Raw genomic sequence first — 17,773 nt, 5'->3', positions numbered from 1 at the left:
GTTTCTTGTGACAGCTCTTAGGAATGGTATTCCTGGAGCGGCCCCTTGCTCATTTACTTGACATGTCTTTAGTTTGTCTGAGCGGTCAGTGAGGTTAAATTTATTTTACAGCTTTCTTTTCTATTACCTGTGTGGGTCAGTTACAAAAATGTGTATCGACCCAGCCTGTTAACGCTCACAAAGCAGTGCTTCCCTTTGACTTTGCCTGAAAGTGTTACTTGCGAGTTGGGTCCCCAGGCAAGAGGGACGTTTGTTCTTTCCTGGTATGAAACTTTTGACACAGCTCGTTTCCCCGGCAGTCTTCGCCCACGCCAGGGTCAGTTGATACTTGTCTCAAGTTCTGGTAGCAGCCGCCGCAGTCTGCCAGGCTTCTCTGGTGCTGGAAAGTTGGAAAATCCTCTGTGCCTTGCCAGCGTTCGCTGCCGCCCGCCGCTGCAGCACGAAGGGGCGGCAGGGGAGGAGGGCGACCTGCCCGCTCCCGCACCAGCCCTGCGCGGCCGGCGGCTGGATTCCGCCGAGTGACAGCGGGGCTGGGCGTACCCCGCGGGCCCGCCGCCGCCTCGCAGGGGCGCGGGCCCGGGCCTGGGCGCAGCCCGCGCCCCCGACCCCGCCGCCGCGGCCCGCCCTCCACAGCCCCTTTCCCCGCCCCTCGCCGCGGGCCCGCTGCTCGCCGGGCGAGATGCGGCGCCGGGCGCTGCTGCTGGCGCCGGGCCTGGCCCTCGCCCTAGGCCTGGCCCTGGCGGCCCTGGGCGCGGCGCACGGGCAGCACCGCGCCGACTACGACCGGGAGGCGCTGCTCGGCGGACAGGTGGGGGCGGCGCCTCCGGCCCCCGGCGGGGAACGGGACGGGACGCGGCGGCGGGCGGGAGCGGGCCGGCCAGGCCGCGGGGTGGACGCTTTCCGCCGCCCGTCGGGCTGGGCCAGCTCCGGGGCGGCGCCGGGAGCGGCGGGCTGACGCGCGGTTCGCTCTGCCGCAGGAGGAGGCGGAGGAGTACGCGCGGCTTAGCCCGGCGGAGCAGCAGCGGCGGCTGAGGGCCATCGTGAAGAAGATCGACTCGGACGCGGACGGGCTTCTCACCGCGGGTAACGGAGCGGCCGGGCCGGGCCGGGCGGGGAGCGGGCCGCGGGCCTTGTCCGCGCCCTCAGGGGCGGGGGCGGGAACCAGTGCGCGCTCCCAGTGGAACCGCCGGTGACTCACGACAAACACCGACGCGCTTGCCCAGGGCGTTAGAAGCGCCCCCGCGCGCGCAGGGCGCCCCCAGCCCCTGCGGTGCGGTGCTGCGGTGGGGGGCGGCCCCCGACGGCCGCGGGGCGCCCGGGTGAGCGGGGCGCCGAGCTGCGAGTACGGGCTTTGCGCGGGGTCTGCGCCTTGCCGGGCTGGAGGCGCCTCGACTCGAGCGGATTCCTGTGTTTCAGACCCTGTTTGTGCAACTCGGAGGGCATGTTGGAGAGACAAAGGAAGTATATGGCGGCCGTAACACTGCGTGGTGACACAGGGGGATCGTGTGTTCGTTTCATCACGGTGTAGTGCCACATACCTCTTCTCGGACAGGCTTTTGTCAGTCAGACTTGTGAAGTCCCTGCTAAACTCCGGCCCTTTCTTTCAGAACACCATCATGATGCTTTCTTAATTTAATTTTAAAACTCATTACAAAAATGTACTTTTGTTGTTTGGCAGCGATTTTGAAAAAAAACCCAAGAGTCTCGCACAAGCACACACACAGAATTAAGTAATATTACAGAAGTGGTATTAATATATCACATCTTCTCTCACTGTTAGCTTCCAAATGGAGACACCGCTAATAAGTAAAAAGTTCTCAAGCAGTGTTTGGCAATACACTGACAAATAACAGAGCTGAAAAAGCTTTGATGCCCTAAGTTTCTTAGTGTAAAAACACATCCCACTGTGAGTTTTCCTTTGGGAAGTGATGGTAAGGCAAGGTTCCATTGGACTGAAACCCAGGCACAATATATACTGTGAGGATGGAGTACGGTTGAGATTTCTATACTTAAGGCCTCTTCCCTTACAGCTTTCACACTGTGAACTGCCTGTTGTTTATTACAGGGATTAGCCATCCCACCAAATTTACACACTGTTTCAACTCTACACCATCAGATGCAGAAACACTGAAACAACTGCTGTTCATTAGTTTCAGCACATTATGTGAAAGACATTCAAGAGATATAGTTGATCTTGTCTTTAAAACCATATTTTGTCCCCTCACATAGAAAAATTCCTCCATCATTCATGTCCCAGTGAGCTAAATAAGGGTACTTTCTCAGCTGAAAACTAGTAAGACTCTTCCTTCTTACAGGCTTTTAGTGATCCAGTTCACTATATAGCTATGTGAACGCTACCTGTAATAATTTTTTCCTGCCACTTCCCGTGTGTATCAGAGGGACGCATCATGCTTTTTCTGGCAGCACCAGTAGAAGACAGATTAAAGTAACTGTAATTCTAGCCTAAGGATATCAATGGGGAAATGGTACTACAAAAGTAAACCCAAAGGCTGTAGCTGTGATCCATTCTCTCATTCAGTTAGCTTGAAAAAAGCCATAGCATGGAGGAAACGGATTGTTTTGCTTTTAACTAACTTCTTGCCTATATGGTTACATCTGAATTGCAGAGTACATTACAGACTGAATAGACCTGTGGTATCTTTACAGGTTTTATAGTGCAGATGATGCTGGTTTTATTTTATTATTTTTTTAATGTTTTCCACAGATGAGCTGAGCTCCTGGATACAGCAGTCTTTTAAACACTATGTTATGCAAGAAGCTAAGCAGCACTTCAATGACTATGACAAAGATAGTGATGGATTAGTGTCTTGGAAGGAGTATAATATGCAAATGTACGATCGTGTAATTGATTTTGATGAGGACACTGTCTTGGAGGATCAGGAAGAAGAATCATTTCGACAGGTAAAATGTTTCAGCATCAGTTTCTCTAAGCTTTATTTTGATGGAACAAGATGGGTAGAGAAACAGTAGCAGCTGGCACATGTTTTAACAGTTTCATCTATCTGGGATAGGGGAATAATTAAAGGAAAGTAATGGAGTATTAAAGCTGCTACAAACAAAACAAAGACAGAATGAAATTGTACCTCCCGAGTATATTTTGCTAGCTGAGCAGAGTATGTCTATTGACAGTCTTACCACAGAGCACTGTCTGCAGCCATCATCTTAAAACAAGATGGCAATCTATTAAATTAGGTCTGCAGCCTAACCAGTGTCCTGCCTTCAGCAGAGGCCAGTACCACTGGTGGTGGAGGTAAAGGAAATGCTTGTGCTCTTTAACCCTCTTTATTATACTGTTCTATCCACTTTTTCAGTTATTTCTCAAGTACCCGGTGTGGGGTGTTGCTATTGCCTGCTGTAGCATTTTCTGTCCGTTAGAGACCCATAGAGAAAGCAATAGCAATTCAGACATTTTCGGCAATCAAAATGCAACTCTGATGGCTAAAACTGTATGTATAAACAACAGAAGTTATGGATTGATTTAATGTATGCAAGCAGATACTTAAGAGTGAAAAGAGGCAAGAGAGACAGGGGGAAATGTTCACCAAGAATCACCACACTGCAAAACTTTTTTTCTTTCAAGTTACACATTTGTAAGTATATGTAAATATTTCCCAAAAAGAGAGTGACTATTCTGGCCTGAGGTTTTCTGTTGGTTTTTTTTTGTTTGTTTTGTTTTGTGTTTTCCCCCCTTTGAGGATTGCTTTGGCTGCTTTTAGAAAAGTAGTAGTAGATAATATAGGATCTTGGCAGAACTGAAGCTAAAATAGATAATGGACAGGGGATTGTACTCACTGAAAAATTGTAGCACCTTGGAGGTTGCTAATTACATAGCTTTTAAATAAAACCAGGCTTTAAATGGAACTACCAGTCAAAGTGTTGATTCCATGTTCGAGATACAGCCATTATAGATATACATGCTGAGCTAGAGCCTACTCACTTGCTTACGCTATACTTTTTGACTGCTTGCTAGGTTTTCATGCTTGCTGACTTCTTCAACATACATTGTAAAGAGCAAAATTAGCAGCATTGTACAAGCGTATGTCAGCCATCTTCAGCGTTTTCCTTACATTTGGAAATTGGTGATCCTGCTCTGATCAAAATGGAAGAGTTAAGACTACGGCATTGATTTAGAATTGTCATCAAGTAACCATGAATTTACCAGAAGGTGGCAGCCTTGTTAATCCTGTTTCAAAAAACAGACTTTCCCTCTGCAAGTTCATGTTGCAGCCTAATGCTTTCTGTAGTCAGTCCTTCTGAATTGCCTTCCTATTTAAACTCTCACCTAAAGTCAGCTTTTCTTCAAAAGTACATTTAATTATTTTGCAGAATAGTTAAGATCTTATACTTTATTTGTTACATGTTATGCTCTGTATTAATCAGGTTAGCCTAATTTTGAGAGAAGTGTCAATAAATAGGATATAAACTAGGAAGTACAATTTCAAATGGTTATTTTTAAAGCATTTGTGATCTGTGGTTTGCTGGCCACTCCCTTACCCAGATCAGAGTCACACTGGTGGCACAATGGGCTTAATCACAGGATTCCAAAATTTTTATAGTTCACATCACATGCAGTTTGAGTAGAGATCAGTTATCAATGGTGTGGGTCGTTACTTTGTCTGAAGAGACTGTATGAAATGAAACGAGAAAAGAAATACAATATTTTTCTACATTTGGAATACAGAAACAGGAAGTGCAACAACATTCAGAAATAAGAACTTGCCTGCTTAGTGTGTATATTACTTATTTTGAAAAGGCATGCCAATATTTATACCTAAAATGGATTAGAGAAGTGACTGTGCTTTGAAATATGATCAGATGTAATGGGCAGCAGTCTTGTATTAAAAGAATCTGTCTAATCCTTCAGCACTTAAAATGGCTTCTGAAAAGACATTTTACATACATAATATTTCACGATCTTCTTTGAACTACAAACAGCCCTTGACAGAAATCAGATATGGATCCAGAAGGTTAAATGCCCTTAAAATTAAATTTTGGAATTTGTAATGGCTACTATTAATTATAATAATTATACTCCACTAGATGAGTTTGGGAATCAGTGACTTTTAGAAGAGGATGCATGTATAAAGACAAAACTTCTTGGTCTTTTCATGTATTTCCCTTTTGTGTTTTTGAAGCCTTGCTGTGTTTTAAATGTCTCCTTAAATTGAAAAGAAAGTTTTTATGTGATTCTTAGAATAAAACTACCTCAATTAAAAATGCTGTCCTCATTGCTCTGGGTGAGCTCTTTGTAATGAAAATATAACATCAGTATAATATGATAGGTAATGTGAAGCAATATTCTAATGGAGCTTACAGCCAGCTGCTAAAATGGTTTTCCTTTTCATTAAGTGCTCTAACTAAATATGTTTTCTAAGCTTCATTTAAAGGAGAAAAAGCGTTTTGAAAAAGCTAATAGAGATGATGTTCCTGATCTAAATGTGGATGAATTTGTTGCTTTTGAACATCCTGAAGAAGTGGAGTATATGACGGTAAGATTTAGAGTGTCTTTATCAGCCTCTGTATATAGATAAAACATCTTGTTAATAAATGTGCTTTAGCCCCAGTACTATAGGAAGTGTGCTTTTGAGCAGTTAATGTGTATCGCTTTTACAGACCAAATTAAAAATCAGGTAGTGCATTGTGGATCCAGTGCTGGAGGTCAGGAGCTGGAGCAGTATTGAAATCTGTTTCAAGAACTAGTATTGCACAACTATCCCAGACTTTTGGGATGCCTTAACCATCTCTAAACTCTGTTAGGTTGGAAATACATCAGTGAGATTTTGACTTGAAGAAGTTTTGTGCCTATGTCAGAGTTCAGTTCCCATTAGGGGGACTTACAGGAAAGATTTCTCTGCACAGGAAAAGGGCCAAGTGCCGGTTACTCTCACTTTGCTTAAAGGGACACAGTAGACACTTTTCTGGCCAAAAAAAAAGAGCATTCAAGGCTGTATGAAGCTTTAATATTGACTGCGCTATGGTCAGAGTTGGGGGGTTATTATCTCAGCCAGGAACACTTTGTCGCTGGTCATGTGTTTCAACACTGCTATGACTGTTGGTGTCATTCCAGCTCGGTACTGACACTTGACCTCAATTAAAAGTACATTGGTGCTTTTCTGCAATAGAGCTTCAGTTCTGGCTGTCTGATGCTGCAGAGCCAGCTGCCAGGAGGAGTGCCATGCAAACAGTGTCTCTGTTTGTGTTGACATAACTGTTGATTATGGACGAACAAGAAAAGACAGAACTGTGAGAACAGGCGCACTGGCTTCACTGGGAAACACAGGACCAGAAGACCAACCAGTTTTCCTAACAGTTTCTTAGAAGTTGAAAAAATGCAAATTAGTGAATATATCACATGCAAAAAGAACAGTGAAATGAGATGATACAGCTTTATACAAATTCATGTGTCTCAGCTACTTTTCTATTTTTGAATTATGCTGAAGGATTTCAACACTGTACACCTTTCAGATTTGGTTTTCATAAGATCGGACATCCTAAACTCCTAAGAACACATTTGTTTTGTTGCACAAGAGCCAATCACTGGACTAGGCTGCATAAAACAGAAAAGCAGATTTGAAATGAGGGAGTCTTTACTTCAAAGAATACCTTATTGCTCTAAAATGATTTATTGCTGTTTCTCTTGATTGAAAGTTGCTAATTCTTCACAAACTGCTATTTTTGCTTTTTGTATATATACAAAAGGACTTTGTCATTCAGGAGGCTTTAGAAGAACATGATAAAGATGGTGATGGATTTGTTAGCCTGGAAGAATTCCTTGGTGATTACAGAAGAGACCCAAGTAAGGAAAAGGGGCTGGGGCATGAAGGAAGGAACAGACAAAAGCTTTTGGAATGGGGTGAATTGTATGCACCTTTATTTTCAGCTTCACACACCTCCACCTACAGGTTCTGAGTAACATTACCCTGTCTGTTAGAGTAATTCAGTTTCCTGGTACTGGGCATAGCAGCTCATTATTTCAGTCTGCCCTGTATGTATTTGGCAGTAGTTTGCGTATAGCACATTCCACTGTTTCCTTGCACGTTACGTATTGTTTTCCTAAAGACTGAAGCATGTACTAGGTATGCAGCTGAAATAAGATGCAGTTTTGCTAACTGAACACATCTGTGAAACCCGCCAGTATGAATGTAAGGTTAAACTTCCTGGGTCTTTTGTCAGCCTAAAGTGATAGCTGTTAGCTTTGCGTTAGAAGGATGGAAGCTCTGTGTGTTTCAGGAGGTGGAGGGGAAGTGTAAGGAGCCTTCTCACTGTACCAGATATCAAAAGGCTATTTGCTTTCACTTTTTGTTTTTTCCACGCTTGCCCTTCCTTAAACTTACCTATTCCTTCTTTAGCAAGAAAAAGAACACTTACCTGGTGTTTATCAGTACTTTTCTCTAACTATGTCACTAATAGAGAAATATTTTATATGTTGTATTTTACTTGCTGCAAGATAAGGCAGATATATCCTCCAGTTCCAGAAAGACTGGTAGCTTGAGGCATCTGGAAAATCTGCTTGGTCCTAAGGAGTGCTAGTTCTTAAGTGTGGATTAGCATGTTAGCAGGAGAAAATGTTTAAGCCACATGAGAATATGGAGAAATTGGGGAACAGTCAGTTTTTCATCACTCAAATCAACCACCTGGATTTTCACCTTTTATAACCATCTTTGTTTGCCAGAGCCAGTAAACCAATAGATCTCTGAGGCAGCTGCAGGGTTCTTTATCTTTTTCCTGCTCTGCCTTGAAAAAAGCTTTTGCAAGCCAGTCTATCCAGATTTGTTGGAAAGGAGTCAAATTGTTGCTAGGGTCCTTGCAGTAATAGAGAAGATAACAGCTTTGTCATTAAAACTTGTTAGCAAGAATTCAGAATCAGCTATAATTGTAGAAAATACATCAACTTTTCTCCAAATGGCCATCTCTTCTGCAGAAAGCATTTGTACAGCACACTTTGAAATGACTAATAAACTACATGGTGGGTCTGATTTCATAATTGTCTTGTGGTTTTGGCAACAAATTGTGTATGGTGAATTGTGACGTTAAGAGATAATCTGCTTGCAAAGCTAGATGGTAGAAAGGAAAGAGAGAGACTTCAGTCTTTTTGTTCTTTTATAGTAGCAACCTAATTATTTTTAAACTCTTATTTATCTGCTTGCGATGCCAACTACTTTTGACTTTCATAACGTTTAGGAAGCCTTAATAACTATTCGTGCTTGTCTGCAGTGTCTATCAGTTTGATGAATGGCTTCTAAATTTCTTGAGTTAGAGACAAGTTTAAGGCTGCTGGCTAGGTTGCAGTATGCAATAGCAGTGCATAATAGAAAACAAGTATACAAATGAACAAATAAATAACAACAGTAAATGAAATTGCTTTGGATATATTCCAGTTATTTTAGAAAACAAAAAAATTAGACAGTAAACTAATTTGAAAGCCTGCAGCGTTGGCCTGAGACTGTTGAGCCTGCACTAATCAAGAGCTTTGCCTTCTCTGTTACCTGTCGCAGATGGACCTCCCTTGATGTTAAGGCAAGGGAATTGACAGTAGAATGTTACTAAAAACTTCGTATGGCCTTATAATTTCATGATCCCACATACTGAAAAACACTATTTATTTGCCTGCTTTTTGGGACACTTTAAGGCTTTTCCCTCCATTAAGTGCCGAGATGACCTGTGTCTGAGGCCTGTAGTACAGCTCATATTGCTGTCACATGGTACTGTCCACGTGCTATCTGCAACACGATTGCTTTACATTAATGGAGAGAGTAATCTTAACTTCGTCAAGACAAATACTGCAGATGTAAGATACCTATTCAGTGTTTTTCCTACTGATATATCAGCTGACCCAATAAGTAGGAAACCATCTCCTTGGCGGCACAGTCGATAGAAAGTATGCTTTCTCCACTATCAATTTGGGTAATTGTGGAGATACTAAAATAAACAGTTCAGTTGATGTTAAACCTTGAATTAAATGTCTGCTTAGTTCTACTGTAAATTTACAGTCTTACTATTATCTTAGCTTGAAAATCCTGTTTTATTCTATACAAATATTTTTTTCATATGTAGACAGATGCATTGATTTAATCTATTGGGACTGGTCTGTAAGGTTTGTCTTTGTGTAGTGAGATCACTTTCATATTAATGTTTTATGAGATTAAGTGAATTTGGTAAGGGCAAAAGGTGAAAACATCTGCTTTAAGGTAAAGAGTGGCTTTCAGTTTTACAAATGTGTCTTACTAGCTGCAAGGGAAGATCCAGAATGGATACTTGTTGAGAAGGATCGGTTTGTGAATGACTATGACAAGGATAACGATGGAAAACTGGACCCGCAAGAGCTGTTGTCTTGGATAGTACCTAATAATCAGGGTATTGCACAAGAGGAGGTATGTGTTTTGATTGCTGTTTAGATTTTAATTTTGAAAGTATCACAACAAAATGATAGATGCATTCAGATTTATCATATCTTAGTAGTTGAAAAAGAACATTTAGTAGATCTTTGCATGTATTTTTAACCTTGTTTCAGTTTGACAAAGAATGCAGGTCCTTGAACTGCATTAGGCAAATTTGAAGTTCCTATTAATTGTATGAACGTTTGTAAATTGGCAAAGTGCTTTTCTACAGGTTTAAATAGCTTATCTGGTTTGACTTAAAGGTACAGTGTTGTAATGGGTTATTTTTTCATTATTGTAGATAAATCTATTGAGATACACTACTAAAATAAGCTGTTGTATACTGACAGCATAGTTTTGAAACAAAAATTGATTGTGATTCTTCTGACTGCATAAATCACCATAATTTGTAGAACTAAAAACTTGTCTTTTCATAAGTACACGGAAATGGAAGCATTCCATGATTCAAGATGCTGTAATGCAAACTTTGGTGATGATAATTAAAATGGTTTAATCAGGGGTAGAACATCGTAATAGGTTTAAGTGGATTCTCATTTTAGCTGTCTGTATTTCTTTGTAGCAGGCAGTAGAAGCACTGAGTGTTCCAGAATAACCTGTTTCAGTAAGCACGCTTTACAGTCACGAACTGCAGCAGAGAGGATTTCTGCCTTTCCACTAGTAACTTTTTATCTTGATTGGTCCAAGTCTCTTTCCTTTGCACTGGAGGATTTTGGTGTTCAGAATGGCAGGAACAACAGGTCTTCCCATGCCTCCATAATGCCTAGTAAAGAGGGGAGATGCTTTGTGCCAAATAGTATAGCTTTTCTGCTGTGTTGGAGCATCTCGTTACTGAGGTCCCACCTCTTCCTTTTCAGCTCTGTTGATGACAGAAAAAGCAATGTGGCTAGCACACAGCACTGGGAGCTCACGTATCTAACCTTGTAGGAAGCTAAGCTGTTAAGTTGCTCTAGTAATATTTTTGTAAATGTGGATCTGCAAGTCTTTGCACAGACTTTTAACGTCTGACTCTTGAGGCTGGCTGGTTCCTGTTTTGCAGAAACAATACTGTTCTGACATCGGCTCTGGATGGTGTTGAGTCTATTCATACCTGTGTTGGCTTGGTTGGTTGGTTGGTTGTTTTTTTAGCAGTTCTTTGCTATTTATTCAAATTTTAGCTTCGAAGAAATCTTTTTTTTTTCTTTGTTTCTCTAATGTGCTGTTATTTTTCTTCAGTTAATATAAGGGCTTAGCATCATCACCTGTCCTAAAGAGAAGGTAGCATTGACTTAAGTCATAAACTGCTGCTTGAAAGCTGAATATTGCAGTTTCATTTCAGCATTTCAAAAACGACTTGAGAAACCTGGTAACTAAATAACATAACAAGAGAAAAATTACTATGCATTCCATTTGCAGGAATTATTATATGTTTACCAAGATGCTTTGTTTTAATAAACTTTTAGTTTTTACCATGCAGAGTGCTTTTAAGATCTGCTTGGCTGACATTAGTCCCTGTTATTTTGTTCGGTCCTTTTTTGGTGGTGTAGTCAGCTTAAATGTAGGTAATAGTTAATTTTTAACAAAAATCACTAAGCAGTTACACGGAACCAAACCAATCAGAAAAAGTAGGAACAGAAGGATTCTCTAAATCATTGTATTAATAGATGTTTAGCAAAGGAAAAAAAACCCACCCATATAATACTGGCTCCTCTCTTTCTCAGGAATAATAGATGGGATAGAGCTGCTGTACTAGCTTGCTAGCTTTCAGCTGTGTGGTACTTGTGAATAAGCTGCAGCTGAAAAATTGTGCACTTGTTTTCTTGTTTTACTGCTGAACTTCCTTTTATAATACATAAATAAGCAAAGATCTGGGAATTATTTTAACTTGCAGTTTCATTTGACAGTCACGATTTAGTATTTAACAGTTTTTCAGAAAAGCAGGCTTTTACTTTCAGCAAATGAGGGAAAACATGAATTGCTACCCAAAGTTGAAGTTCCTATGCATAGATGGCTCTCTTGTCCACTGTTGAAGGTAGAAAACCCTTTTTCATGATGCACATCACATACTTTCTAGTTACATTTTAATGATGAATTACAGCCATGGAGCATTTTTTTTGCAAATCGTAAATAGACAGAGAATATCCAGCTACAAATCTCTGTCTGTCCTTTCTTGTTTTGGGTTTGGTTTTTCTTAATATGCACATATGGTGGAAAAGTGTCTCCAGACATTCAGGGAATAGAACATGGCTTAGCACAGCAGATGCCTCCAGAGTGGAAAGCAAGCATGCCTACAGCTTAACCTGTAAGCAATGCTTATCTTGTCAGACACAGAGTAAGAATGTGACTGAGATAACTGGTGCACACTTCTGAAAGAGGATGCTTATCCCCAGTGCAACTTAGATAAACAGATTTTAAACTCCTTGTAAAATAGAGTGTAGATTTCACAGAAATCTAATATCTTTCGTTACACAGAGTGTGCTGGATTCTGTTAGTGAGGGACAGAACATGTTAGATGCTGCCTGCAAGGAAGGAGAAGGTTTGTATGCTTACTTGAAGACTGTATTAGCTCAAATCCTAGTTGAGGGCCCACACATCAAGGACTTGCTGTCATTCAGTGCCTGAACGTCCAGAGGGGCTCTCTGAAAACACAGGGGCTCTAGCTGGCATGCTAGCTTACATTTTCTGCAGACGATGCACTGAAGACAGACATGTACTGCACTCACCCGTGGATTTCAAGGACAAGGGGCTGCCAGGAAGATGATTAATCTTTTCTGGTTTAATACTGTCTTCTGCCCTCGAAGTAAAGCTATGGGTTTGACGTTGATTTGTTGCTTTAGAATTGATAGTGAGGGTAGAGGTTTAATACTATGATTTTGCCACCAAATAAAAGAGGCCAATGGAAAAAAACTGAGGAAGGAAAGGCTCTTTGCTGAATGTAAAATCTTGCCTAGCTTGTTACAAATAGTAGTGGTGTGGCAAGACTTTGATAAAGCCATTCTAAAAGCATTATTTATAAATGCTAGTATCTATTAACTGTGCACATGGTGTTCCATTTATTTTAAAGGCTCTTCACCTTATTGAAGAAATGGATTTGAATGATGATAAAAAGCTTTCTGAAGCAGAAATTCTTAAGAACCAGGATTTGTTTCTTAACAGTGAAGCGACGGATTATGGTAGGCAGCTTCACGATGAACGTTTCTATCATGAAGAACTTTAGATTATTTATTTTGTAATCGGTTTTTCTTCCCTTTCTTTCATTTGGAGCTTTTGTTAAAAGCCCCTGTGAGCTATGTTGCAAGTTTTATGCTGTAATTACAGTACACTAATATTTGTGTAAATAATGTGCATTCAAAACTTAATTGCCCTCCTGCAGACTTCCTTGGGCCTCTTCTGGCCTTCAAGATTAATCTTACTTACTTCCAAAATAATATTGTGTTGGGAAATAAATTACTCCAGGGGTAGTACTGTATCGTGAAGAGTTGTTCTGTGGTACTTGAAGAAAGTGGAGAATCTAAATGGTTCTGAAAGAATGCAAAACGTAGTATAACTTGAGAGACTACTATTTTTTCTAATTAGTATAATTAGGGTGGGGAGTGGGGAAGATGGGGGGATGTTTAGAGTCAGTATTAACTGTGTTTTATTTAATACGTTTGGAGAAACACTTAGATTAATGCCTCAATTGTTTAAGAGGTTTCAACTTAAATGGTTTCTATAAAGTGTTTTATTGTATCATAAGACTTGCTATTTTTACATCTATAGACAATACTTGTTTTTAATGTACAATTCTACAGCATTAGCAATACAATGGTATTTTACAGTGTTGAGACTCTCTTCATTTGTTGGATTAAAACTTAAAATATTCTGTCTTTCTGTGTTTGTCCATTTATTAATTACTGTGGGCCACCTATAACAACTCTTGAAACGTGAACAGTGTATGCAATGTACATAATGTACAATGGCAACATTCTTGGCTTTTATAAACCAAAGACATCATCTCATACAGATGCCAAAGAAGATTCAAAAAAAGCAACATGCATTTAGCACTTTCTGGACAAGTGTGCAAAAACAATTGTGTTTGGGGTTTTTTTTATTTTGCAAGATATGGAACTCCAAAGCACCAAGGCATTATATAGTATTTGTAGTAATAAACTCTGAAAGTCAGCTTTGGTTGAGAGCTCCACAATTACCATTCATGAAAGTGAGTACTGTCCTATTAAGTGATTGATTGACATGGTCTGAGAGGTTAATGGCATGGCAGAATAAATTTAGGAAAGTACATTATTTGCTTTTTATCTCACAGAAAGTCACAGAAATTAGCTGAGTATTCTAAACAAAGACAAAGCCTTGAAGAACAGGTAGTGTAGAGTGTATTAGGCTTTTTTTTGATTCCTAGGTAACTAGCTCCTGTAATGCTCTTGCAATGTTCTTCTTGACTGATGTTTTCCTTCCTGCCAAATTTCTTTTTCTTGAGTGAAAGCAGTTAGTTCTGCCTTTGTTTTTTTCCCAATATATCATCTCTTAATTATTCTCAGAATAAACAGACATTTCCTTTTGACATAAGTTATGAAGTATCACCATTAGAAGGCGAGCAATTTTGATTCAGAACAAAAACTACATATACTTCTACTGTATATTTTTAGGTATCATAATGATAGACATGCAAAATGCTTTTTCAGTATTAGTGGTTGGGGTTTTTTCTACCCATAGTTTTTGGTTTAGTTCCTGGGAATATGAGTACAACTATTGCCGTGGTGGTGGTGGGATCTGATGTAAAAAAAAAAAAAGAAGTCTAATTAAATCCAGTGTGCTTAGGAATATTAAAACAGTTGCTGTCGTCTTTGAAATATACCCAGAGTTGCCCATTTGTTATTATTCTTTATGGCATTTTTAAACGAGTCTTAATGACGTATTCAACTGCATATTTAGTATTAAAAATCTTGTCATCAACTTGAAAGTTCAACTTCCAAAACAAGGAGAAAAAAATAATGCCTTTGGAAGGATGCCACTATCCTTTGCATTTTACTCAGCTCTAAGTCATTTGCTGAATTGCAATAATTTGCATAAACCAAGAATAAGAAGTGGTGTAGTAAGACTAGTAAAATACCAAACAGCATAGCAGGGGTCCTCGAACTTTTTAAACAGGGGCCGGTGTGTGGATGAAGTGGCAGGCAGTCATCTGCAGCTGCTTGGTTCCCCCCCCCAACCCCCAGCGGGGGGGTCTGTAAATACGGGGGGCCGGATTGAGGACCCTGGGGGGCTGTTATCCGGCCCACGGGCCATAGTTTGAGGACCCCTGATTTATACATCGACATCTTGGAGGCTGTGCCAAATACCCAATTTACTGCTTATTTTAATATTTTTGTAAGCCAATCATGAGAGGCATTCTTAAAGCTTAGCTCACTGTAAGACAGAACTAGAACTACAGCTTCTGTTGCTTTGCAGCTCTTAATGTAATTTTATGGGCACTGAAAATGTACTTCAAAAGAAAACAGTAAAATCGTTAATGTAACCAAAATGTAGATTTGGAGAAATGCTAAGCTCAGTCCTTTAATAATGCTGTATTCTGTTGAATGTTTCTGTAATTCCTAGAGCAAATTAATCTAGACTTCTGATTTCTGATAATGTTTTTAAAGTTAGGCTTCTTTCACTTTAGGGTTAGAAGCTTAATAGTGCTTTCACAATCTTAGAAAGATTCGTGGCTTTTGATCGTTCAGTGTTCAGGTTGCGCAGATTGGCAGCCCACCACTTACATTCAATGATTTCCATCCAAGTATTCTACCCGAGCGTAGCTCCAGGATTGTCAGGGTTCTGCACTGACAGTCTCTTACCTAGTGTTTTTTAACTCTACTGAGAAAAAGTGCAATGAAGCAAAGTAGCGCTTACAACTGATGCACTGTAGATAGAAATTAAATAGAAACCTTAGTTCTAAGGAGTCAGAGTAGAGATTTTCAGCACTCCAGTGTGGCATATTTTGTTCTATGTATTTATAGAAGGAATGACTGGTACTGAATCGGGGATTACCAGAGCCTGTGAAAGTCACGCACAATAAAACTCAGGTTAGCCTAGTCCTTATGTTTGCTGTTGGCCCTATTCTTTGTAGAAAATTCAGAGCTTCCCTGTTCGGTGAAGGCTGAGAGCAGTGTCTGGTAGCTCCCTCCCCTCTGCCAGGTTTTACAGAAGGTTTTCCACAATATCCAAACTTTGAAAAACTAAGAGTGTTTGTGCCTGGTTTCTTAGGGACGTAACGCCTCGGCAGTCTCTCTGTGTTCCTATCCACCCCACTGCTATTGGAACTTTGATTCTTCTCTCATTTTCTTGCCAATCACAAACCTAACCAAACAACAAAAAATAATGAGGTTGTAGGGATGTTTTGGAAAGCAAGAGCAGATTCAGCTAATGCTACATTTCAACCCAGAATCCCCTTTTTGAGGAATGCGATTGTACTCAATTAAACAGCACAACTTCTACCTGTGGAAGTTTTATGAGCACAGTTCAGGTTCTGGTCAGTTGGAACAGCTCAAAACAGTCAGTCTGAAGAAAACCAGAAAGTTCAAACGTAGAATTGAAACCATAGCTTTGACTTGCGGGGAGAATAAAAAGAGAGATGGTGAAGGTTAAGTGTCACATTTTCTTTGTTAATACACCGTGGTTTACGGTGAGGAGGCATCCTTCTTCAGCATGTTGTGCTGAAGGTCTCTGATCTCACTGTGTAAGCAGCATAATGTAGAATATTCCTAATTCAAATATTAAGGCTAGTAAAAGCACTTTGTCTCCATGTAGTAACCACTCAGGTTTCTTAGAGACTTGAGCATTTTTCTTGGTGAGGTAACCTCATTCTCACCCTCAAAATTAGTTATCCCTGTTCAGGGGCAGTCCCCAGCTCAGTGGGAATATGCATTAGGATGGTTCCTTGATCATTCTTCCATGATGTCTAAGTGAGAGAGACTTTCAGAGGAACAAATACTGACTAAACTCAATGAAGAGAACAAAATTCTTCTGTTTGTTCCAAAATCCTTCCATTTATAAAATCAATGATCTAGCAAAATGTGATTTCTAAACATGTCAGGTCAGGTGACAAGGGCAAAGGGAGACTAATATGACAGCAAGTAGATAAAGTATCAATGTTACAGAGCTTAGATTTGCAAAGGTTTCCAGAACATGAAGCAGCTCATCCATTTAATACTACAAAACCCCATCCTACCAGAAGCACAGTTATCTCAAGGAAAGTGGGTGGGTGACAGAACAAGGAAAAGTACATTGCTGGTCTGAAGAAGCCAGACTCCTCAGAGGTGCACAACGAAGGGAGAGGAGGCAATGGTCACAAGTGCCAGCAAGAGAAATTCTGACTAGATGAAAATGTCACGGTAGTGGTGGTTAAGCAGTGAAATGGGCCCAGAGAGGCAGTGGAAGAATTTCTGCCCTGGAGATAGTTGGAGCTCAAAAAGGACCTGGGGAACGTGATTCATCTTTGATGTTAGCCCTGCTTGGCGCCAGAGATTGAAGTGGAGGCCTGCCTTGCACGGACCAGGAGGCACAGATAATCCTCTTCAAAGTGATCCTGTCTAAACAATTTGGCAACACATGTTTGTTTTTTTCTATATTGTAAATTATTTTGAGGATGTGGCATTTCAAACTGCAAGCTATCCTTTCCTCTTCTGTCTTAAAAACCCCAGAGCTTGCTAGAAGTAACAAGAAAAACCTCTCAGGTGGAAACTGATCTCAATATTGGTTTTAAAGTAGCAGTTATTCTTGTTACATGTATATTGTATATGTATATAAATACACCTTCTCTATACAGAGGGTAGTGCCCCATGTGAAGTGCTTTGTGTCCTACTTACAAGAGGAAAAGTCACATTAAAGGGTAATTCCACAAGAATTTGGTCCTTAAAGCAGTATCCTTTGTGCTGCATAAATGCTGCTCACATGGATGTATACCAATGTCTCTGAATGAAGGCGCAGGGAAATACTTGTTCATGAAGAATGCTATTTTACCAGCCTCGCTGATCTATCAAAGCAAAAAGAAAGAAGCTGAAAAAACAATCCACAAGAAATTCGCTATAAATAAAAAGTTACATTGTTTTGAGAAAGCCGGAGATAAACCTTTCTTTTGAGAGTGTAACAGTAGAAAACCAAGACTGAGCAATGTTAAACATCAGGCATAATCACTCACCTAGCTGAAGTGTGATTCAGCTGATCAGCATTTCTGCATTTCAGATTTGCAAAAAGCACAAATGCTACAAATGCTTTTACCAGTTCCCTGTTCCTCTTTCTAGCTATCGAGGTAGGACTATGGCAAAATATCTGAGAAGGTGTTTTCTCAAACAGGTAGAGGATTACAGTGCTAACTAGTTTGTCTGAACTGTGTTAAGTTACATTTT

At 40.5% G+C, this 17,773-nt stretch overlaps 1 protein-coding gene across 2 annotated transcripts; it reads left to right on the top strand.

Moving 5' to 3' along the window:
- The first annotated feature begins 441 nt into the window (after nucleotides 1-441).
- RCN2 (reticulocalbin 2) lies at nucleotides 442-13,261 on the top strand. 2 transcript variants are annotated; one of them, XM_055805711.1, is made up of 7 exons: nucleotides 442-808; nucleotides 978-1,083; nucleotides 2,726-2,922; nucleotides 5,409-5,510; nucleotides 6,721-6,817; nucleotides 9,250-9,392; nucleotides 12,460-13,261. In XM_055805711.1, the coding sequence occupies exons 1-7, from the start codon at nucleotides 680-682 to the stop codon at nucleotides 12,610-12,612; spliced, it is 927 nt and encodes a 308-aa protein (XP_055661686.1). In that variant the 5' UTR covers nucleotides 442-679; the 3' UTR covers nucleotides 12,613-13,261. The 2 variants fall into 2 exon arrangements, with proteins under 2 accessions (XP_055661686.1, XP_055661678.1); XM_055805703.1 differs by having other exon boundaries at nucleotides 5,397-5,510.
- Nucleotides 13,262-17,773: the final 4,512 nt, after the last annotated feature.

The sequence above is a fragment of the Falco peregrinus genome, chromosome 1 (genome assembly GCF_023634155.1).
Source record: "Falco peregrinus isolate bFalPer1 chromosome 1, bFalPer1.pri, whole genome shotgun sequence".
Taxonomy (NCBI): Eukaryota; Metazoa; Chordata; class Aves; order Falconiformes; family Falconidae; genus Falco; species Falco peregrinus.
The sequence above is the reverse complement of the archived record's forward strand: the minus strand, read 5'-3'. Positions and strand labels throughout refer to the sequence as shown.